Source organism: Leucopleurus acutus (genome assembly GCF_964270905.1).
Source record: "Leucopleurus acutus genome assembly, chromosome: 4".
NCBI lineage: Eukaryota > Metazoa > Chordata > Mammalia > Artiodactyla > Delphinidae > Leucopleurus > Leucopleurus acutus.
The window spans coordinates 154,079,059-154,102,459 of record NC_139146.1 but is presented as its reverse complement, the minus strand read 5'-3'; the positions used below and the strand labels follow the sequence as shown (position 1 = coordinate 154,102,459).

At 38.9% G+C, this 23,401-nt stretch overlaps 1 protein-coding gene across 4 annotated transcripts in view; it reads left to right on the top strand.

Moving 5' to 3' along the window:
• Positions 1-23,401, top strand: part of RAPGEF2 (Rap guanine nucleotide exchange factor 2) — a 241,738-nt gene that overhangs the window by 194,549 nt on the left and 23,788 nt on the right. For all 4 annotated transcript variants that reach the window (XM_082838707.1, XM_082838706.1, XM_082838708.1 and 1 more), the window contains 9 exons: positions 3,342-3,519; positions 9,480-9,616; positions 10,246-10,404; positions 16,646-16,798; positions 17,066-17,230; positions 19,795-19,902; positions 19,995-20,198; positions 20,299-20,407; positions 20,894-21,140. In XM_082838707.1, coding sequence (XP_082694833.1) covers positions 3,342-3,519; positions 9,480-9,616; positions 10,246-10,404; positions 16,646-16,798; positions 17,066-17,230; positions 19,795-19,902; positions 19,995-20,198; positions 20,299-20,407; positions 20,894-21,140 — 1,460 coding nt within the window. The remainder of the gene's footprint in view (positions 1-3,341; positions 3,520-9,479; positions 9,617-10,245; positions 10,405-16,645; positions 16,799-17,065; positions 17,231-19,794; positions 19,903-19,994; positions 20,199-20,298; positions 20,408-20,893; positions 21,141-23,401) is intronic.

The window sequence follows — 23,401 nt, the reverse complement described above, 5'->3', positions numbered from 1 at the left end:
ATCCCACCCACCACCACCCCCCTGCTTTCCCCCCTTGGTGTCCATACGTTTGTACTCTACATTTGTGTCTCTAAAACATGGGTATTTATTTTAAATAAAAATAATCTTCTAAGTTACTGGTTTCATAAATGTTATTTTATGAATAGTTTCTTAAGCAATGGAATACACATAACAGGCATAGAAAACAACTAATGATTGTTTACACAGATGGGGTGGTGGGTTCAGTTTTGGAGAGATTAATCCGACTCACATTGGAAAATCTTTTTGTTCTATTTAAGACTTAAATATCATTCATTTAAATGATAGGAATGATTTATTTGGGATGGTGTAAAATATATCTTTCATCTCTTACCATATGTTAGATGTTTAAAAGTTAAGAAAAACCTTAAGTTATATCGCTATATTACTTAAAAGTGTTTTGTTCTTATTTTTATCTTCAGTAGTGCCTCTTCACTCTAGGCTAATATTAAAGAATGTGGATGTAGAGGACTGATTGTATCTTAGAAAATATAAGGTGACGAAAAATAATCTTTGATGTTAAGATGAAACTGAGGTGAAAATGTACTCATAGCAACCATTAGCAAATTGTCACATTTGTAGGCGTTAGAAATAAGGTGGTGATAACAATAATATTGGCCTAGTTTCTCTGCTCACAGCCTTGGCATACCGTATCACATCCAGTGCTGTTTCAGTGTCATTCTGGAATCTAGAGACGATTTAAGTTAGAGATATGAGCAGATACACACTGCTGTGTATAAAATAGGTAACAACAAGGTCCTACTGTAGAGCACAGGGAACTATACTCAACATCCTGTAATAAACCATCATGGGAAACAATATGAACAAGAATATGCATGTATCTGTGTAACTGAATCACTCTGCTGTCCACCAGAAACTAACACAACGTTGTAAATCAACTAGACTTCAGTTTTTAAAAAAATCATAAATGAGAGGTGCGCTGCTGACTGTGCCACAATTAATTAATTCTCTGGCCTTGGCTGCAAGGCCATGTTGCTGTCCCACCTGGAGCATCTCTGCTCACCGTGGTCCTACCCAAGCAGCAGTATTCACTAAGGCCACTGCTGAAAGAGCTTTTGTAGAGGTTAGACTTTCCATTTTCACTCATGCTGTCTTCATTAGGTATTCTGTCTTCAACTATTTTCCCCATAGGTTTTTCTTATAATGTGTGATAATTCTTATAATGTATGGTATAATGTATGTTCAGGGAATCGTACGTAAGGAACTGAAATGTGATTAAAATTCTTTTTGTTAAACTTCAGAAAATATTAACACACACTTGTATTGCTTCAAAATGTAGAATTAAATATTCTATGATATAAACCAAGACTTCAGAAAGCTGAAACTTTGTTGATAAGAAAATAATATGGGACTTCCCTGGTGGTCCAGTGGGTAAGGCTCCATGCTCCCAATGCAGGGGGCCCAGGTTCAATCCGTGGTCAGGTAACTAGATCCTGCGTGCGTGCTGCAACTAGGAGTTTGCATGCCGCACCTAAGAAGTCCACATGCGGCAGCGAAGATCCCTCATGCCGCCACTAAGACCCAGAGCAGCCAAAACAAATAAATATATGTGTTCTTAAAAAAATTTTTTTAATAATACAATTTATTCTTTAAACATTGATTTAAACTAAATGATAGAAAAAGTATAGATCCTTCTATAAGCTGCACTCATGTGTTAAGTATCTCTTACAAAGAGGCAGATTAGGTTGTAGTTATGACTCTGGAGGTGGAATTCCTGGCTCTGTTCTTGATTCCACAATTACCAGCAACATGATCCTGGAGAAATAATTTCTTTTTACCTATATGTTTGGAGAATAGTAAAAGTCAGTGACTTACTTCATAGGACTGTTGAAGGGTTAAACAAGTCAATGCATGTGAAGCACTTAGAGCAGAGTTCCTGGCACATTGTCAGTATTTGGTGTTGGCTTTCTGTTATTACGTTCAGCGTTTTATATTTTCATCTTTCATTTATTCATTTTAATCTGTATTTGCCTATTCTTCAAAATAAGATGTCTTTATTGTCTTTGAAAATCATGTGGACTGTGAGTTATTTGAAGTTGGTAAACTTTATGTCTTCTACAAAATTAATAGTTTTATAGTAAAGCGTTTCTAAGCGTTTACTATTTTATCTGGAAAACCACATTCATGATGTTCAAAATGGATATAGTTGATACTTAATTGTACTCATTCTTAGTGTGCTTAAGCAGTTAGTAAATTCTGGGTACATACGTCAAATGAGGCCAGTATGATACATAGTACATGATCGTTGAGCTGATCATTACAAAAGCGTATAGAATAGCCTAGAAAGGATAGCGCATCTGTACTTGAGATAGCTCAACAGAAGAGACCATTTTGAAACTTGTGACTCTTGATTCAGACTAAATATTTGTTTTTAATCACAGAACCATAACAGGCCTTGGAGTCTCTTTCCAGAATTAAAAACAAATTCTAAAAAATTTAAGAGATTGGGTCATTGCATTTCTTTAACATTTTTTCAGCACTAGAGAGTAGCTACAGATTTGCAGCTATGAATAAAGACAGCAGCATTCTTAGACTTCCTTCCTTCTCTTCATTCCTGTTATACCTGGTTCCTTCAGACGTTCCTGAGCTAATTTCACGTTTGCCTCATTCTTTCTTGATCTTGATTACTTGACATTTGGTTTGTGCTGTACTCAGCGGTGTTGAGGAATGGGAAGAAAGACTGTGTCACCTACAGGCATGTAGGGTCTTTCACACCTTTGGTGATGTATAGTTGGAGAGTGGACACTGGGGTCATCAAAGTAATTATTAATGTTTTGTTTGCATAGTTATCAGGTTACCTTTGATTTGGGATTCACTTTTTCACAAAGACTGTCTAATAAGAGAGAAGTGGTTCAGTCTTCTTGGCATTAATAAGTCTACACCTGTTCTTTGGGGGAAGGAATTGTTCAGAATTAATTGTCACCCTTAAGCTCTTCGCTTAAGCCATTCTCTTTGAAAAATGGAGTGAAAACAGATACTGCCTTTTTCTTATTCTACTATGTTTCAAATGCCGTATGACAGGTAATCAGAATTATTGATAGTCATTAATCCTAACTAGAAATTCCAGCAGTGATAAAAATCACTCATATTTTGTTGAAGTAATTCTTTTCTGTAGTGCCTAGTGCACGACTGTTTGTTAACATTGAATACGTGTAACTTAGTTATGGAAAGTTAATATGAGAAAAAACAATATTTCGAACTAGACTTGTTTTTATTTCTTTTGGGCACAAAAGATTTCCTTAAGAAAGTTGGTCTGTCTGTCTGTCTATACATCTGTCTATTTATTTGGGGTCTGTTTTAAGGCCACAGAAAGTGAGGCTGGTGAGATGGACCTGAGTGGGTTACCGGAGACAGCAGTGGACTCTGAAGATGATGATGACGAAGAGGACATCGAGAGAGCCTCGGACCCTCTGATGAGCAGGGACATCGTGCGAGACTGCCTGGAGAAAGACCCCATCGACAGGACAGACGATGACATCGGTAAGTCTGGGCGAGAAAACGAATCTCATAGCAATTTAAAGAATTCAGAGGTAAGACTGTGTAATACAACGGAGTCCAAGAATAGTAGGCTCTGAAAGGTCAGTAATGTATCAGTCAGTGTTCCTTGGCATTTGTTGTTGAAAACATTTTTGAAACAATTAATTTTACTCAGGCCATAGCTTCAGGAGACTACAGCTAATAAAAGTTGCTAATAAAAGCCTTCCACACGAGCCGTTCCTTGGCTTACTCTTGGACAAAAAAAATAAACATAGTCTTCCAAACATTATTACTTCTATTAATCGTCTTGCGCGCACTATTTCTAGGAAGCTCGAGTTTTTCTTTGTGTGAACATCAGTCGGGTGGTGGTCGGGAAAACCGTCATGCAAATGATTTTTCTTCTTCTCTGGTTCCGTAGGAAGGTGAGCCACAGGGGAAGAAGAGAGCAGAATGTCAAGTGAGCCCCCCGTGAACCTGGGGGTTGAGGCTTTAAGTGCGCCCTAAGGTTAAGAGTGTAAGTGGCTTTGTGTCCACTTTCCTTCCCCGGGGTCGCCTTTACCCGGCTTTGCCGTCAGAGCAACAGTTGACTGTAATGGTGCCGTAGCATTCATGCCTGCCTGATGGGCCCTGCTCCTTCCTTAGATTCCGGGGGCAGTGAGAGCAGCTTCCTCTGAGAGCATCTCTGCTCCGTAGTTCTGGAAACTGATTGTCTGCTCTTCCACACCGTCGGCTCTTTTGGGGCCAATACGTATTTGAAAGAAATTCAAGGAACTGGGTCTAGTGGGATTAGATATAGGACAGTATGGGCATCATCGTCTGTGAGTGGCCGGTTGCTTGTGTTTTAAGGGAGCCAGTATCATGTATGAGGAGGCCCTTGTACCGTTTAAGCACTGCACGTATGCTAGGGCATTAAAGATGGAAAACCAGAACCTTGGGTTAGGTATCTAAAATATAACTAAAGCCATTGATGGGAATCGCTAGCTCTTTAGAGATGACTGCTGTGTGGAGTGAGCATTCGGTCATCGGCGGATGTGACTGAGCACCTTGTGTGGCCTGAAGGTTTCCTAGGTCCTGGCAGACCAGTGGGAACAAAACAGGGAGCCCTGGTCCTGCTGGGGTCTGAGGAATAAAGTGGGGGAGATATTTCGGGGAGTGCAGCGAACAGGGGGCTGTTTTAGGAAGGAAGGACTGTCAATGCCCTTTTAGAAGTTCAGACCCGAAGGAGGTGGTGGGAAGCCAGCCGCGCCTGCACCCCCAGCACAGAAGTGCCTCTGCCGTCACCCTTCCGGGGGCATTAACCTCTAGATTTCTGTTGGAGGAAAGGACGTAGATGCTTCTCACATGCCCATCCCTGTCCCTCCTCAGGTTAGCCCACCCCCTCCTCCACCTGGTCCACTCCCCGGTCCTGACGTGCTCTTAGACACAGGTCTTCTGAGGCTTCCGCAGCATGAAGTGAAGTGGTCCTGTTGCATCCCTGAAGACGTAGGGTTTAGCTTCCTCCAGACTGATACCACACGTTCATCTGATTTCCATTGTCCAAAATTTATTCCACTCCCTTATCCTCTTTGTCCTTGCCTGCTTCTTTTTCATTTTTAAAAAACTTTTTATTGGAGTATATTTGACTTACAATGTTGCATTAGTTTCATGTGCACAGCAAAGTGCATCAGTTACACATACACGTATGTTCATTCTTTTTCAGATTCTTTTCCCGTATAGGCCATTACAGAGTACTGAGTAGAGTTCCCTGTGCTATACAGCAGGGCCTTATTTGTTATCCATTTTATATACAGTAGTGTGTGTGTGTGTGTGTGTGTGTGTGTGTGTGTGTGTGTGTCAATCCCAGTCTCCCAATTTATCCCTCCCTCCTATGTTTCCCCTTCGGCAACCACATGTTTGACTTCAAGATTCTACTTCTTTTTCAAAATCGCTTTATTGTAAAGAGAGAATGAAATTGGAAGTGTGTTTGGTTTCCCATCTTAAGAATCCTTGCTCATACGGTTTTTAAAAAATTAGATTGAACACTGCTTATGAACAGATTGACATGGAGGTTATCCTTTTTTGAGTATGCTCAGGTTAGTATCGTTATGGAAGAAAATTATGATTATGCAAATACATGTAGCATGTTATTCTTGGAAATTTAAGACTTTCACTTCATATCTGAGAAGTTTTCTCTCTCAGAATTTCTAGAAAGCAAGAGCTATGCTGATTCCTACAAATGAACACCACACTATTTTTTTTTTTTTAGTGTGCTTGTTGATATAATCTCTGGATGAATTACTTACAGTTGAATACTGCCAATACGCTTGTAAACAGTGATAACTCAGATGCTTGCTCCTATAAAATATATTTTTATTTAAAATAGTAAATCATTATCACGAAAGATAAGGTCTAGGGACTTCCTAGTGGTGCAGTGGTTAAGAATCCGCCTGCCAATGCAGGGGACATGGGTTCGAGCCCTGGTCTGGGAAGATCCCACATGCCACGGAGGAACTAAGCCCGTGCGCCACGACTACTGAGCCCGCACTCTAGAGCCCGCAAGCCACAACACTGAGCCTGCATGCCACAACTACGGAAGCCCACGCGCCTAGAGCCCGTGCTCCGCAACAAGAGAAGCCACCACAATGAGAAGCCCGCACACCGCAATGAAGAGTAGTCCCCGCTCGCCGCAACTAGAGAAAGCCCGTGCACAGCAACGAAGACCCAACGCAGCCAAAAATAAATAACTAAATTTTTTAAAATTGCTAATATTTAATCATGTTTTTAAAACTGCAGGAATTAAAAAATTTCCCTTTGGGTTCCCACAGATTCTTGGGTATACCTTTGTTTCAGTACTTTGAAGAAAGGGACATTATTGATTTTTGCGCTTCAACTCGTAACTCTGTAGGTGCTCAATTATTGAATGGTTCCAAATTTAATATTTTTGGCTTTGAGGCCTTCACACATTAAGGTAGAGAACTACTTTGATCCCTTTCAAAGAATTCCTTTTTTTTTTACCCGCTTGGTGTACCACACACACATACAAATCCACAGGTTTGTTAAAAAAATCTTAATATTAATTATTTCTTATATAAAATTAAACCAAAGCAATAAGATAAGAATATTCTGAATTGACTAAAGCTTCTGGTGTCTGTAAGTTGATTATTTAACTTTTCTTTGTGTTACATTGACTAGAAAAAAGTTTTTCTGAATGTCTAATATTTTTCATAAACAGGAGTATTTCTTTCCTAACAAAGGAAGATAGATCACATTAATGTATTACTCAGACAGATTCTTCCGAGCCGTGTAGAATAAAGCTGTCCCGTTTCTCCCTTCCACACTGCTTCTCTCCATACGTCCTGGGAACTATCTCAGTGCTCATTCCAACACTCTGAATTCTTGGCTGACATAATCCCTGTAACTCTATGCTTCCTGGGGCGTCATCAGGGTTTATGTTGAGCTGCTGTAGTCAAATGCTTCCATTTTATATTTATTATTTTTGTAAAGATTGGTGATATAAATTCTTTATTTTTTTTAATTGCTGTAGTCCTCCAGTGTAATACACAATAAAACAGAAGCTATCACAAAACCAGTGATACCATTATTGAGTCTTTGAGAGTTTTAAAAATACTTGGATGTTGTCTGGTTAAGTGTTTGTTTATTTTTAATTTTTCAAGGGAGCCTGGAGAATTATATACATTTACTATTATTCTATCTCCTCTGTCTCCTTTATTATTTATCCTTATATGTGATACACAGATATTTTCTGTTCTGTTGTGTCTTTTAATGTGAATCATTACTCACATACCACAAATTGATTCCATGACCCACTAATGGAGTAGGAAACTGCGAGAAAGCAAGACAACTGTCCGTGCAAGCACTTCAAATCATTGCTGCAAGTATTAGTGAATACGTTTTATACTTCATATTCATATGCTTCATGTTCTCCTGTCGTGTGTGGTGGTAATTTAACTTTTATTACTGTCTAAACATGTTAAATTTAGAACATTTCTGACAATTAATTTCTGGTCTCATATTTTCCTTAAGAGCGTGCATCTCTTCTTGTCCAAGGAAATTTAGCTCTTACTAAGAGAGGAAAAAAATGAAATGTGTGTTCTAATACCTATAGCTAGTATTTTAATACCTTACAGTGAGGGGTGCGGGGTGTGACAGCCGAAGAGAACAGAGGCTGGTAACAGCAGAACTAACGGGGGTGTGCCAGCCAGAGCACCGCGATTTGTTCATTTGCCTTTTACGTGTCATGTCAAAAAGCCAGTGCATTTGTAAAACACTGGGTCCCACCTCCCGCAGATAGTAGGTATGGGTCATCTCTTGCGGTGCTATTCAGAATTGCCTTATAGCTGCCCTCAGGCATAAACATATTTTATGACAGGACACAAACACATCTTCTCATTCCAGAAATGAAAGTTTCACTCAACAGAACTTATTCTTTCTGTAACTGATGTACTTTGATACTCTCGCTCCTACTCTTTTAAAAATGCTGGTTGCAACAGTAAATTGATGTCCTGACACATCGGTCTGGGTCAAGTTGAAGAACGCTGTCTTGTTGGACAGAATCCCTGGGTACCACGTATCACTGTTATTCTTTCTGATTACCAGAGCCACCCCCGTAATGAAAAGTCTTGTACAGGAGGGATGACGTAGGGTCTAAGCAGAACAGACGTTACCAAGCTGGACCAGAAAACACCACCTAGTCTGACCTTGTGGAAAAGTCATGTTTTCACAGAACATATCTTTATATTATACATTGTTTTTGCAATTAACAGACTATATCCAACAACATAAAACTTGTCACTAAATCCTAATAGACAGCAGGAATGAACACAGGGACAGTATCATTATGTGCAGACAAGAAAAATGTAGTAGAATTTTTACTTAGCCAAAAGTTTGAACGATACCATGAATATAATAATAATGGTAATAACAGCAGTTCTCATGTATTGCGTATCTACTCTCTGCTGAGGACTTTATCATCCTCATTCCTTTTGATCCTCAGAACTGTCTAGTAAGGTGGGTATTATCTTATTCTTTTCCAAATGAGAGAAACACGCCTTAAGGAAATGAATCATCTTCCCCAAAGTAATTCAGCTAGTAAGTGTTCACAGGCTGACACACGCCCTGTGGTCTTTATCACCACCTGTGATGTCCAGCCTGAGCATGGAGACACAGTCCTGAATCGTGTCACTGCCACTTCCTAATTATATACTTTTGAGCCACACGGTTTCCTCCCTGTGAAATGAAAAAGAAACCATGCATCTCTTACAGCCACGGTGAGGAGTGAGGAAAGAACTTAGTAAGGAGTTCTTACCAAGAAGAAGCTGTTTGTCCACAGCATTGCCCATAGGAAGAGTGAGCAAACTTTGTTTTCGTCCATCTGTGGGATCAGAGATAATATATCCATTTTCATTCGCCTTTATCATAGAATGTTGTAAACTTGTTAATGGATTACTTTTTATGGATTTGTCTGACCCACAGAAGATATTCCCTGGTTTCTAAATCCTGGAGTATCTTTAGAGTGAAGGTGGTTGTTTCTGCTGTGTGTTTGGGGCATCCACTCGCCCCAGAGGCACCGGAATGGACCTACTGACTTTCTAGAGAATTGTCAGAGCTCTGTCTCATTTCAGCTTATCATTTCATCCCTTAATAAGCCTTAATAGGATCACAGCTCATTTTCAGTAGAAATTCGCCATTTGAAGTTTATTAATTTCTTCATTCCCACTGGAATTTGAAGTGCACTGTGTCCTGTTGCTCCTGAATCAACAAGGAAATGTCACCATTTCCACAGTGACAGAATTCTTCGTGTACCTGCAAGAAATTCAGCGTGTGCTGAAGATAATTTAAAGTCTTTGTACTGTTCACCAGGCAGAATTGTAGGACATTTAAAAAGAAAGAGGCATAGAGCATTCTTTCTGAATGCTTGTTTGGGGAAATGGTTGTCATTTTTTCACACGCCTTCTGCTTTTCAGAACAACTCCTTGAATTCATGCACCAGCTGCCGGCTTTTGCCAACATGACGATGTCGGTGAGGCGGGAGCTCTGTGCTGTGATGGTGTTTGCAGTGGTGGAAAGAGCCGGGACCATCGTGTTAAACAACGGTGAAGAGGTTAGGAAATATTTCTGCCACTTACAACGTCTCTATGTGAGCCTCGCTCGATGCAGCAAACGAACAAAAACCCCATTCTTCTTCTTTCCTCCTTACAGACCATGGGCAGCAATAAGTTTGACTCATTCGGGACTTATGATGCACTCGTTGTATCAGAGTCTTCCAAGTTCATTATTTTATTTTCTATTATTTGCGGTATTCCAGATGATACTGGTAGAAACATTTTTGACATTTTAACTTTTCAGATTTTTGCAACTTAAACGTTCATAATATTATGCCTCTTGTCAGAACACAATGCTGTTCTTATCAAGGCTGTGGTGATCATTTTATCTTGTTTACATGTGTTTTGGAGAACAGAAGACACTTTTTCCCTAGTGTCGTTTAAGAGAGGAAGAGCTAGAGTCATTAGGAGAGCGGAGTACCGTGCAGGCACCTGGAAACCCGCGGGTCCATGGCTGTGCTTTAGTTCTCGTTCTGTGAACTTGGCCAATGGTCAGCTGTACTTGGGTTATTTGTTCCCTCTTTAAAAAATAAAAGATGTAAATCATTTTTAGGGACCGTTCCAGCATTTACAGCTTCACGATCATGATGTTATATTTTCTGCTTTGTCTTCATTTTTTTGGAACTAGCTGGACTCCTGGTCAGTGATTCTGAATGGTTCTGTGGAAGTGACTTACCCAGATGGAAAAGCAGAAATACTATGTATGGGAAATAGTTTCGGTGTCTCTCCTACTATGGACAAGGAATACATGAAAGGAGTGATGAGGACAAAGGTGGATGACTGCCAGGTATAAACTGTCATTATTCTATGCTTAATATAAAGAACTTACGTATGCAGTTGAGGTAAGATTTTTCAGCCTGTATAAACAGGTCATCTTTTAGATTTATAAAGAAGATTTTAAAGTAGAACTATGACTTTTAGTGTTATCACACTCCAGGAAATTAAAAACAAATCTCCCCTAAAGTTACTTGGACTCCACAGAGCTAAGCATTCTGTAAATGTGTTCTATTAAAAAACAGGTGTTCTATAAATACAGTATTTTTAATTTCCATCAATAATAATTTATAGTCTAGTCAACAAAAAATATGGAAGTAAAAATGCCCATGATGAAAAGAAATTATATGTAGGTTAGTAAAGATGCTGTGATACAGTTACACAGTATTTTTATTTAAATACATGGAAGATATGGAATTGATTTTAGAAGTCATGAAAATTAATCATGGTATATGAATCAGTAGAAACGCTTGATAGGAAAGAAATGATTGCTAATAAAAAGAACAATGTCAGTATTGCTATTATGTTAATATTCATTATTTAAAAGCATTTAATAAAAGAATAGAGAGAATGTTGAGACCAAATGTGAAATTTAATTAGATCGATCTAACAGGTAACCTCTATATTAGTGTAAAAAAAATTTAAGATGCTTTTATCATTATTAAGTATTTATAATTTATGTCTTAAAAAATTGTCCTTGAAAGATAAAATATTTTAATATAAATAAACCAGAAGAGTTGACTTAGACTAATTAATGTTAAGTGGTCCTTGTATTTATTCGTCTGCAGTCTAAAATACGTCATCTGAATATAGTTTATGCTAAAAGAACATCATTGAATTTTTATAATGTCTGATAAATATAAAGTAGTGCTCATTTAAATTTTCATTTCAAGCGTTTTACTTACTAAAAAGAAAAATGACCATGGCTATAAATAAAATCATCTTACTTAGAGAATAATTTTGCTAAATAATTCCTCCAGTGAGCACCATAGAGAGAGAGAAAAAAAGGCTATAAATTCAGTTTTTGAATATGTAATGCCAGAAGAGCTTTCTTAATATAGCCAGCTCTCAATTATTTGGCAAAATAGAGGAAAACAGAATGGTACATAAATCTCAGAGTCTATATTTGGCCTCAGAATGTTAAAAGGGGTCATATGTGATATTTCAGCTTTAGAATTATATTCCAAAAAAAATAAAGCCAAACTGAGTCAAAACGAACTGGAAAATTGTTCAGGGTTTCTCTGTCCTGTTATTGCTTCACAGTCTCTCCTTGGGCCCTTCTGCAAGTCAGGATCGCTAGAGCATCTGGGTCCGTTTCTGTCCTTAAAGGGCGAGTAAAAGCTATTTTATTTCTGAGGATTCGGCTGCCACATTAGCGCCTCATAATTGGCCAACCCCTTTTGTTAGAAATTTTGTAATCTTGGGACTGAAGTGATATAGGAGGCATAGAAATGTCTCCGAATAATTGATAAAAATATTACGACTTAATATTCCAAGAGTGCTGAAGTAATGTCAGATGTAGCAGGTAACATTAAATATTTATCCGGGAGTCCTGGGAAAGGAGGAGGAGAGGTAGATGTAAGGAAGAGAGTTCATCTCTCTGCTGGATGAGGAATCAGCGGAAACTCCAGAGTGACAGTCATCAAGGTAGACGCCAAGAGAAAACTCTAATTGAAAACGCAAACTCTGATTGAAGTAGTATTAGGCTCCTGTGGTTCGTGATACGAGACTCCCGGATGTACAAAGAGGGTCAAGGGTGCAGTGTCTGCCAGACAGAGTCCTTCTCACCCTGCAGGCCTCTCCACACGTTGTAAAAGGAACGTGAAATCAGGGGTTCAAGAATCACCCTGTGACTCCCACCCATCTCAGGCCCTGCGTTCCCCCCCTCCATATTAGAACAGGCATGGAGAATGAATTTAGATATTTTAATGCAAATGCTTGTTTGCATTAAATTATATAGTATTTTAGCGTATTTCTGCTAAAACGTCATTTATTTGTCAGGAAGTGCGCGTGCCACATCCTCCTCTTGTTGGGAGAACTAAACAGTGAGAATCACATTTTTGTCCGTAACGTGATCTCCACGAGGGTGTCATTGTACTGAGCACATTGTAGGCAATCAAAGGTTACTGAATGAAATGAACGAAAGTGGTGTTCCCTTTACCAAGAGGAAGCAACCTTGGCTAGGTTTGGCCCTCATCTCCTTACAGTTCAGTGGGTTCCCAAAATACGTCTTGGGTAGTGTGGTATAGAGTCGAGCCCAAGTTCAGCCTGAGGACACAGCATGAGTGGATTCAGTTTGACATTTATTTCTGTCTGTTTGGGTCCTGTGATGTGCTCAGTGCTCAGCACTGTGCTTTGCCCTGCCCCCTTCTGTGTGCCTCTCTTCCCATTCTCTTTTTCTTTTTCTTTTTCTTTTTCTCTCTTTTTTTTGGGGGGGGGGTGGGGCACACCACTCGGCATGTGGGATCTTAGTTCCCCAACCAGGGATTGAACCTGCGCCCCCTGCAGTGGAAGCACGGAGTCTTAATCACTGGACCACCAGGGAAGTCCCCTCCTCTTCCCATTCTTGTCCCCTGTTGGGTTTGAAGGACAAGGGCAGGGCCAGGCATAGATGTCCTTTGGTACCAGGTGATTGGTTTTCCATTCCCCATCCACGCCTTTTCCTTTTCTTTTTCCCTCTGCCTGTCCCTCTTTTTCTTTCCCGCTCTTCTACTTCTGTCTCCCCTTCCTCTCTCCACCACCTACATCTAGGGCCTGCCAGTGACACCCAGGCATGGCCTCGCCCTGCCCTGCACCCTTCAGCGGGGAGGGAACACTTGGATGCCTGTGTGAACAATTAGGTATGAACTCCCTTGCAGATGCAAAGTACCAGTTTAAACCGATCTAATGTCTTAAGGTAAATCTGTTAGACTCATGTTTTCTTGAGAGCATGAGAGCTAGTGATGCTTTGAATTTTAGCAGTAGTTTTGGAGGAGAAAGCAATTGCATGGATATAGTGAAAGCTGACTGTTTTGTATGTTGATAAAAGTTTAACTTTACTTCATTCTTTTATCATTTTTAATATTTTTACTAAATAAAAGTTGTGAGGTCATGTGCCCAAAAGAAAATTATCCTGGGACGTTAAGAAATGAAATGAAATCATTGCCCTTTTATAGATGAAATCTTGCTTGAATTTTTATTTCATATCAGAGTGCCAAGATCGTACAGGACATTCACCTGTGAACACCTGTCTGAAAGTATAAAACCTCACTAAAACAATTATGTGTATAACTCACAAATTTTCGACTGGTTTCATCATACCAATTAAAAATTATATTTTTCCTATAAATTTCATGTTATACCTACAAACTTCTTAAAGCAAAAATAAATTTGCTAATAAAAAATAAATGTTTTCTTGTAAAATTTATTTCTTTTGAGATATCAGTTCTGTATGGCCATATTAGAAATTCAGTTTGGGCGTCTTTCCTTTTTCCTTTTTGGATGGTATTTCAGTTTGCTGCAGAAGAAATGCCAAGGATGTCTGTCTAGACACTAAGAATTTCAAATCAAACTTAATTCTAATTTCTTTAAGTCCTTAGTCAAGAAGATTAATTTTAGTACATTTCTCTTCAGAAAGCATTTTCTTTTTATCTCTCTACTTACTTGTTTTAACTCAGGGATACATTTCTTTTTTAGGAGATAAATGATATAATTATGTTCTCTAAAAATGAGTGTAAGAAAGAACACCTAAAATTATTTGGAGACCTGGGGAACAATTTTGCTACCCGGTAAAAAGAAAAAAGTTTAAAATATTTTTGAGGCAAGAAACTAAAGACCATAGATTTTAAACATACGCACACCTGTGGTCAGTGTTAAGGATAGGAGTCTGTAGGGGTTTTTTTGGCATTAAAAAAATTTTATTAAACTATCCATGATTGCTTACAACAAAAGCCTATGCTTTTCGAATTTCAACTTTTTGATTCTAAACTCTTAAAGAAAAATTAGTGAGATGATATCAATCAGCTTGATGGAAGAAACTTAATATCATAGTATGCTCATTCTTGAGTGTGAACTGCTGCTGCTACTTCTGTAAAAAAGCTTTACTGATTATGCAGAAAGTATGGAAAATATAGAAAAGTATATTAAACAATGAAAGTCACTTGTAAATGGCATTGCTCAGAAATAATCATTATTAGCCTTTTGTGATGCCAAGATTCTGATATGCATGTATAATTTTTTTAAATTAGCAAGCATGTACTTATGAGACATCGGTTACATTAGCATGCCGAATGCACAGCTGTTTCCTCATCTGTACAGCGGGGATAATAGTAGTACCTTCCTCATGGGCTGGTTGGGAGGATAACGTGAGAAAGTTCCTGTAAAGCTTCTGCAATATGATGAGAATAATAATGTCATCGTTGTCATTAAAATCATTATTACAATATTTGGTTTTAATTTTTTTTAAAAAATTAATGTATTATCATGACTATTGAGCCGGAAGTCTAAACGTCCTATGAAAATATGATTTTAGATGCCTATAGCATCTTTTATCTTACGTACATTATAATTTAACCATTCCCTCTTTTCATCTTTTCACCTTAAAGGAGAAGAAGAAATGTCCGTCCTTTCTTCATTCCTAACAGATTTTTAAAATGAGAATAAATCATTCAAAATTCAGAGAGAACAATAATTTTTATTTACGAATCTACTGTGGCTTTCTCACTGGCCTCTGGCTAATCTGTGTAACAAGTGATTTCTAGAATTCATTCATAACTTTCTTTAAAACTACTAAGAAATGTAATTAAATGGTTTGCCCTGAGTCAGCCCTGAAATTTTTAATTTTTGGGGTCGTGGAGGAGTAATTGCTTCATGTGCATATTTTTGTTAACTTTTTCTTTAAAAGAGCAAGGATTAACCTTCATACCAGTTATGAGGAATAATGATTTGAGCTTAACAAGTATGTGGCTTGTTTTGTGGACCTTTTTTGAACAGACTTTCTAAAATGATTTCTTTTATCAATTCTAATTAGCGAATTTGTTGTATCTACTGCTTGGGTATCTTTGAATTTTGATATCTTTTATTAAGATCATCTTTATTTTTAAATTGCTGCTCTGAAAGTCTTCAAACTTTTAAAGCCCACTAAATGATAATTATGTTTTAATATCTATTTTTTAAATAATAAAATTTATTGAGCACATACTGTATACCTAGCACAGTTCAGGAGTTTTACCTGGATTCTCTCACTCAGCCTCCACAAGGATCCTATGAGGCTGGTGCTCTTATGACCATCTCCCCTTTTCAGATGGTAAAATGAGGCCCACCGAGTGATTGTCCCAGGATCCCACAGTGAGAGGTAGTAAAGCTGGGGTTTGAATCAGTTCGCCTGACCCTAGAAGCCACAGGCAGGAAGGGTTGGGGCAGGTAAGAGGATTTCTTCTGACAAGCAATTTTATGGTGATTTTATTAGCACGCTCGGATTTCCTAAGCACCAGAGAGTCCCAGGTTTGTACCTGCCCACTGGTAGTATAGCAAAAAATCACAGTCTAAAACAAGGCGTGGTCACTTAGCTCAGTCCCCTGGATTCAGGTTGCACATTGCAATTCTTAAACTAGAAAGACCACCCAGCAGCTACCCTGATGGAGTGGATTACAATCCATTATTAACATCATCCTATTCTGAATTCTTTTCATATTCTTCCTTTCTGCTAGGGCCATGATTCTAACAGATACTTAAACGACCACGTATAGACTCTTCAGAGCTTTTTTGCTGCTCTGCCCACAGTTGTGTGTGCTCTTTTTTTTTATTTTAATTTTTATTGGAGTATACTTGATTTACAATGCTGTGTTAGTTTACAGTGTCCAGCAAAGTGATTCAGTTATACATGTACATATAGCCAATCTTTTTTTTTTTTCTTTTTAATATCTATCCTGAGAGTCCACTCTCCTCCCCCAGTGTTTTCTAAGTGTCACAGATTGGGGGGTGGGAGTGGTGAGAAAGAACTATTCTAATTTTATCTTCTGATATTTTTCATTGTTAGGATTTTTAATATAAACTACATATAAATATTCTAAAAATGAAACTTTTCTTGACCAAGGAGGAAATACATTAAAAAGTAGAGAAGTCCGATTAAGGTTCATTACTGCCCTCATTTAGAAAGTATGGGAGAGACATGGGAAAATGTCAGTGTTAAATAATTAAAACACTGAATCATTAGCGCTGCTATAGGTCTCTCGCAAGCACTTTATCATTAGCATGTGACTTACATTTTATTCCAGTTTGTCTGCATAGCCCAGCAAGATTACTGCCGTATCCTCAACCAAGTAGAAAAGAACATGCAAAAAGTTGAAGAGGAAGGAGAGATCGTCATGGTGAAGGAACACCGAGAGCTCGATCGAACGGGAACGAGGAAGGGGCACATCGTCATCAAGGTGAGACAAACACGCCTCTGCCCCGTGGCAGGAGGGTTTAGGTAGTCCCCGTTAGGACGGTGTAAGATGCCCCCACTCCGTTTTTAGGCGTAACTTCTCTTAAATGTTAGCAATTGTAAAAACTCTTTATCTTTCCTGAAGAACAGCAGTCTTAGTCATTATTGTGTATGTTACCGTCCAGTTCATCTCAGGCTGAAGGTTTGAAATCAAGGTACCATATAGATGCCATTCATGCGGGATGCTGGTGACGCCTTTGATGTGTTGCAGGGCACCTCAGAAAGATTAACGATGCATTTGGTGGAAGAGCATTCGGTGGTGGATCCGACGTTTATAGAGGACTTCCTGTTGACCTATAGGACTTTCCTCTGCAGCCCGATGGAAGTGGGCAAAAAGTTGTTGGAGTGGTTTAATGACCCGAGCCTCAGGGATAAGGTTGGAAGTTGCGTTTTAGTTTCCTTTCAACTATGAAACATTCAGATACAAAGTTAAAGAGACTTTAATATATATTTGTCATGCCACTTATGTTCAAAATATTTTAATGGGATAAGAGAATGTACTTCTTAAGCCAAAAGAAAAAAACAAGGTGATACACATAGCCGTTCTTGTTATAGGTTTCTAAGTTCAGCCCTAGAATTTTTTTTTTGTTGTAAAGCCTTGCCTCTTGGGCTTGCAATTTATTTATTTGTTTGTTTACTTATTGGGCCGCACCATGTGGCATGCGGGATCTCAGTTCCCCGACCCGGGATCAGACCCACGCCCCCTGCATTGGAAGTGCGGAGTCTTAACCACTGGACCGCCAGGGAAGTCCCTAGAAATTTTTTTCTTTTTAACGCCAAGGCCGATACATAGGCCAGCAAATGTTTCAGCAGGTATTCTGTGAGAATCCTTCCCTATGTGGATGTATTTTTGATGTATTTGTGGGAGGAGGTGAGTTCTGTGTCCTTCTCCTCCGCCATCTTGATTCCCTTCCCCCCGGCAAATGTTTATAAACTTTAGTTCCGTTGCAAATTCTGTTAAAACACAGCCCTCAATCACCTGGGTTCCATGGGAATCTGCATCCTCTGGTTCGGTGGACGGGCAGTGTACACCACGTAAAAGTTACAGTTTTTCAGTTGGCACCCGAGCAGCAGCCCCTCAGAACCATCGCGGGCAGGTAGGCCCCAGGCATGTCATTCTGAACAAGCCCTCTTCAGCAGCTCTTGAGTCAAGCTCTTTTTTCAAGGCCAGAGTGGGTGATCAAGTGCCTAGTCTGGTGAGGTTTGAGAGTTACTCATGGCCTGTACTCATTTCTCCTTCCACGTGACAGCCTGGTTTCCATGAGGCCGACCTGGGAGAGTCAGGGCGCACAAATCCAGAACTGGGCACTAGCAAAAGGCCTCCAGCTCCAGGGCTTCCCTGGTGGCGCAGTGGTTGGGAGTCCGCCTGCCGATGCAGGAGACGCGGGTTCGTGCCCCGGTCCGGGAAGATCCCACGTGCCGCGGAGAGGCTGGGCCCGTGAGCCGTGGCCGCTGAGCCTGCGCGTCCGGAGCCTGTGCTCCGCAGCGGGAGAGGCCACAGCAGTGAGAGGCCCGCGTACCGCAAAAAAAAAAAAAAGACCTCCAGCTCCAGTGCTGGCCCTTCCGCTGACCCACCCATGGCCCTAGAGCAATCGTTTGGACAGTAATGCTCTTCATGTCATAATCTGAGGGTCACAGGCATGGAAGACCTCAGCTGAGGTCCTTAGCCTTAGCATTGCCTCTGCCATTTACCGTCTGTGTCATCTCACCCTCCTGCTACTCATCTCTACTTGTAAAACAGTAATCAGCCTCCTTTTGGGGTTGCTGTGAAGGTGAATAGCCGTGTAGGGCCTGGCTCCCAGCAGTCTCTCAGTGTATCTTAAAGCTATTGTGATGGTAGTTGGTAGTATTCAGTTTATGATTTATGAATCTCGTTTTTCTAACCTGGAATATGGCTAGTAGACTTCTAAGTTGGCTTCTCATCTACAAACTTCTAATTTTATGAAAAGGTCAGGTGTTAAGGATATAGTTTCAGGGGAGATGGTCATCTGGGTTTCCTAAACTTGAAAAATGGGCGTTAGTGGAAATAAATGATAAAAATTAATATAAATATCAAGAGTTGACTCCTGAGTGATTAGTCAGGTTATATACTATCATTTGTCACAGCGTACTAACTATAAGCAGTATTTTAACTGCAGTTTGAAGATTAACTGTATACTGTCTACTCTGTTTCTTTACTGCTAGAATGGCATGCTTAATTTTCCCACTTTAAGAGGTTAGTTAACGCTTGAAAACAGTGCTATGGAAAATTTCTTTGATCCTGTTATTCAAGATATAGAACATTAAACTCGTATAAAATAAAACAGGTCCTTTTATATTTAAAGTTGCAGTTATACTCACTTTATACAGTAAAATTTTACTGAGAATTAGATGTTGTTATAAATATTAAGGATGCCCTTAGAACATAACAGGTAAAGTTGTCATCCTCATGGAACTTATAGTCTAATGAAGGTCACACAGTTCTTGCTGGTACAAAGCTAATATTCCATAGCTGTGAGTGTGTGTATTGTTCTGTATAAAGCTCAGTGTAGGGGTCAGTGAAAACATGTGTGCAGGGTAAGAAAAGGCTACTCATTTTCCCTGCACAATTGTAGATGTTAAAGTTTCTGTCTTCTTTTGTATTATTTTGATTTTATTATAGTTTTTGTTGTGACCTATTTCAAATATATTTTGAGATGAAGCAAGATAAAAGTTAGTTACCATCCTTCACAGGTTGAAAACCCTTCTTGGTCAAACAGCGTAAAGTCCACATTCAAAGTCTTACTGTATATTTTTAGAAGGTCATCCTCTTATGAATGAAATCTGAGAGTTTTATTGTTACCTTTCTTGCTCATTGTTATTAGGTAAATTGTTTGTTGGATAACTTTTTTGAAATGACTTTAATTGTAAATTTTTAGCGCTAGAAAGAAGAAAACCTATTAAAAATAATTGATTTTGCAGGTTACACGGGTAGTATTATTGTGGGTGAATAATCACTTCAATGACTTCGAAGGGGATCCTGCGATGACTCGATTTCTAGAAGAATTTGAAAATAATCTGGAAAGAGAGGTAATATTGGGGATTTTTAAAAAATAAACCATCAGCTTGAAGTTCATTTGATTCAGCCCATCTTTGAAACCACTCTTTTTGAACTCTTGTAGAAAATGGGTGGACATCTAAGGCTGTTAAATATTGCTTGTGCTGCTAAAGCAAAAAGAAGATTGATGACACTCACAAAACCATCCCGAGAAGCTCCCTTGCCTTTCATCTTGCTTGGAGGCTCAGAGAAAGGATTTGGAATCTTTGTTGACAGTGTAGATTCAGGGAGCAAAGCAACCGAGGCAGGCTTGAAACGAGGGGACCAGGTATGGTATTTCTGAATGCAAACATAAGGGTAAATACTGGTGTCTTTTTCTCCTTCAGTCAACTGGGGAACTGAAATTAATTTTATAACTTTACTTTTAGATATTAGAAGTCAATGGTCAAAACTTTGAAAACATTCAGCTGTCGAAAGCCATGGAAATTCTTAGAAATAACACACACTTATCTATCACTGTGAAAACCAATTTATTTGGTAAGTGGTTTACATTTTTGCATACTTTCATTTTCCTCCTTCTTTTTGGTCTTTTTTTTTTTTAGCATTTAGGTCTTAATCATGAAAAAAGTCATGTTTATCATTCAAACATCATAAGAACTGAAAATTTATAGTAAAATGCATAGATACAGAATTAATTATGTAAGTGTATAATTAGATCTGAATCAAAATCTACTTACTTGAGGACCATAACATTATTTTTATCGATGTTTTTATGGATAAATATTTTAAATATCTATACATTTAAAGAGTGTACTATTTTAACTTAATCTGAGTAGAAGTAACAGAAGACATACAAAAACAGATTCTTGGTGTCATTTGTTCATTGGAGTAGTGTTTTTCTACAAGATTACCATTTTGGTAGCTGAAGTCTGTACTTAGATAATATTTCCAAGTTCTACAATCGCCTTTGAATTGTTCACATTTCTTATAATGGGTGTTTTGCGGTGTTTGTTTCCTTTTTAGTATTTAAAGAACTTCTAACAAGATTGTCAGAAGAGAAGAGAAATGGTGCCCCTCACCTCCCTAAAATTGGAGACATCAAAAAGGCCAGTCGCTACTCCATTCCAGATCTCGCTGTAGACGTAGAACAGGTGATAGGACTTGAAAAAGTAAATAAGAAAAGTAAAGCCAACACTGTTGGGGGAAGGAACAAGCTAAAAAAGATACTGGACAAGACTCGGATTAGTATCTTGCCACAAAAACCATATAAGTAAGTGTCTGTATAAGTTTTCTGTACATTATGTTATTGTGTTAAAATGACATGCAAAGGTGGTGATGTAACTAGTGTTTGCACATGAGTGTAAAAAATGTTTTCAAGCTTTTATGGCTGAGCTATCTTAGAAGCGATATTGAACAATTAAATTTGTTTTAATCCCATTTTTGCCACTTACTTGCCCACTCTGATCTTCATTGAAATACTTTGTTTCTCATTTGGACTTTTAAAAGGCAAGAATGTGTGTTTGCCCCTGTCTCCGCCATGGTGTGGCGTCATTTCTGCTCCTGTTTCTTTGTTTCTGGGTGTCTTCTCCGCCATCAGCATCCGCTGTGTGCCAGTCAGGTCATGGCTGCTCCCAGGTGGTTCCGTTCACGCTTGCCATTCTCTTGTTTCCTCTCTCTCCTGTTTTCAGTTATTTAACTGTTGCCAAGACATCACCAACCAAGCACAGAACTCCTTTCCTTCCTCCCGGTGGGCTCTGCAGTCAGAATGTCAGGTGTATTCTTGAACCTCTTCTTAGCTGTTTACTTACGCCAGGAGCTCATACCAGACAAAGTTGCAGGTGTCGCACTTTTTTAGCTTTGTTGGTCTGCTTGCTTTTGTCTTCATTTTAGCTCCTTCTGGGTCTGTGGGTGTTCTATAAAACCCGGTTACCATCACCCAAAAATTCTTTAAAGTATTAAATTACACGGGGGCCCCAAATTCATTTATTATTGATTCCTCAAACTACAGAGGTGTAAGAGATAACCTGAAAACATAAAGGTTATTTTCTTTCTTTGATAATCTAATGGGTCCTACAGAGGAGCAGCACATGTAAGCATTCAGGAGTGTATCGAGCATTTTTTTTTAATTCCACTTCAGATAAAGTTTTCATCCAAAGATTAGAGAGATATGGTCTAGGATGTGCTGTTAATGGGTCGAGTGTCAAACTTGTGTTTTCCCCATTAAACTATAATGATTGGTGGTTTCATATCAGCTAGAAGAGACTGCTACAGCAGAGTCCTGAGGATAAGCAGTGAGGAAGATGGCTTTATTTATAGACTCGAGAGTATGATTATACCAAGTAAGTTTCTAAGAGACAGTGGATTAGGCCTGCTGGCATTATAGAAAATAGGAATCGATTTTTTAAGTGACACTTCTTGATGAAAAGCTCATTTTTAAGTAGATAAGAAAAGTTACTTCAGTTACTTTAACGTAGAATTATTAGCAGGACGGTAACAAAAAAAATCTTAGAGTCAGTTGACCATGAGTTAAATATGAACCTTTAAAACAATCTAACACAAGTCAGCATGACCCTGCCGAGTATTAATAGAAACGTGACATGTCAGAGCTGGGACGTAATCCATCCCCGGTACAGGGTGTTGGCGAAGGACACAGGATGAGAATACTATGTATAATGTTATTCTGTGTATTTAGAAAGATATTCAAAAGCTAGAAAAGGGGAAAGAAAAAAGGATAATAATTAGACATGATGATTTTTAAAGCACTGAGGAAACATCTTAAATTTGCCTTGAAGAACATAGATGACTCATTTAAATCTTTTTATGAAATTTTAAATATTATTATGAAAATTATTTGAAATAATCCATATATGTAATGTAATTGAAATGAAAAGAATAGTTATATTTAAAAGAAGGCTCAGTAAACTGTAGGATCTATTATATTGGTATGATAGACTTTATTTAATACTAGTTACTACTAAAACTTCTCTCTCCTAGAGATAAGCATATGTTCAGAAAGATTCTTTTTTTTGACAAAGCTACCAAAGTAGTCAAGCAGATGAATCTTCTAGTATGTTCTATTTTTTAATTTTTAAATTTGTTTTTTATTTTTTGGCTGCGCTGGTCTTCATTGCGGCATGTGGGCTCTTCGTTGCAGGCTTCTCTTTAGTTGTGGCCTGCGGGCTCTCTAGTCGTGGCACACGGGCTCAGTAGTTGCGGTGCACGGGCTCTAGAGCACGCAGGCTCAGTAGTTGTGGCACGCGGGCTCAGTAGTTGCGGTGCGCAGGCTCTAGAGCACGCGGGCTCAGTAGTTGTGGCACACAGGCTTCTCTCTAGCTGTGGCATGCAGGTTTAGTTGCCCCACGGCACGTGGGATCTTAGTTCCCCGACCAGGGATCGAACCCACATCCCCTGCATTGGAAGGTGGATTCTTAACCACTGGACCATCAGGGAAGTCCCAGATGAATCTTCCAGATATACTGTTTTTTTTTTTTTTCTCTCTCAAACATTATCAGTATCACAGAAGCTAAGATG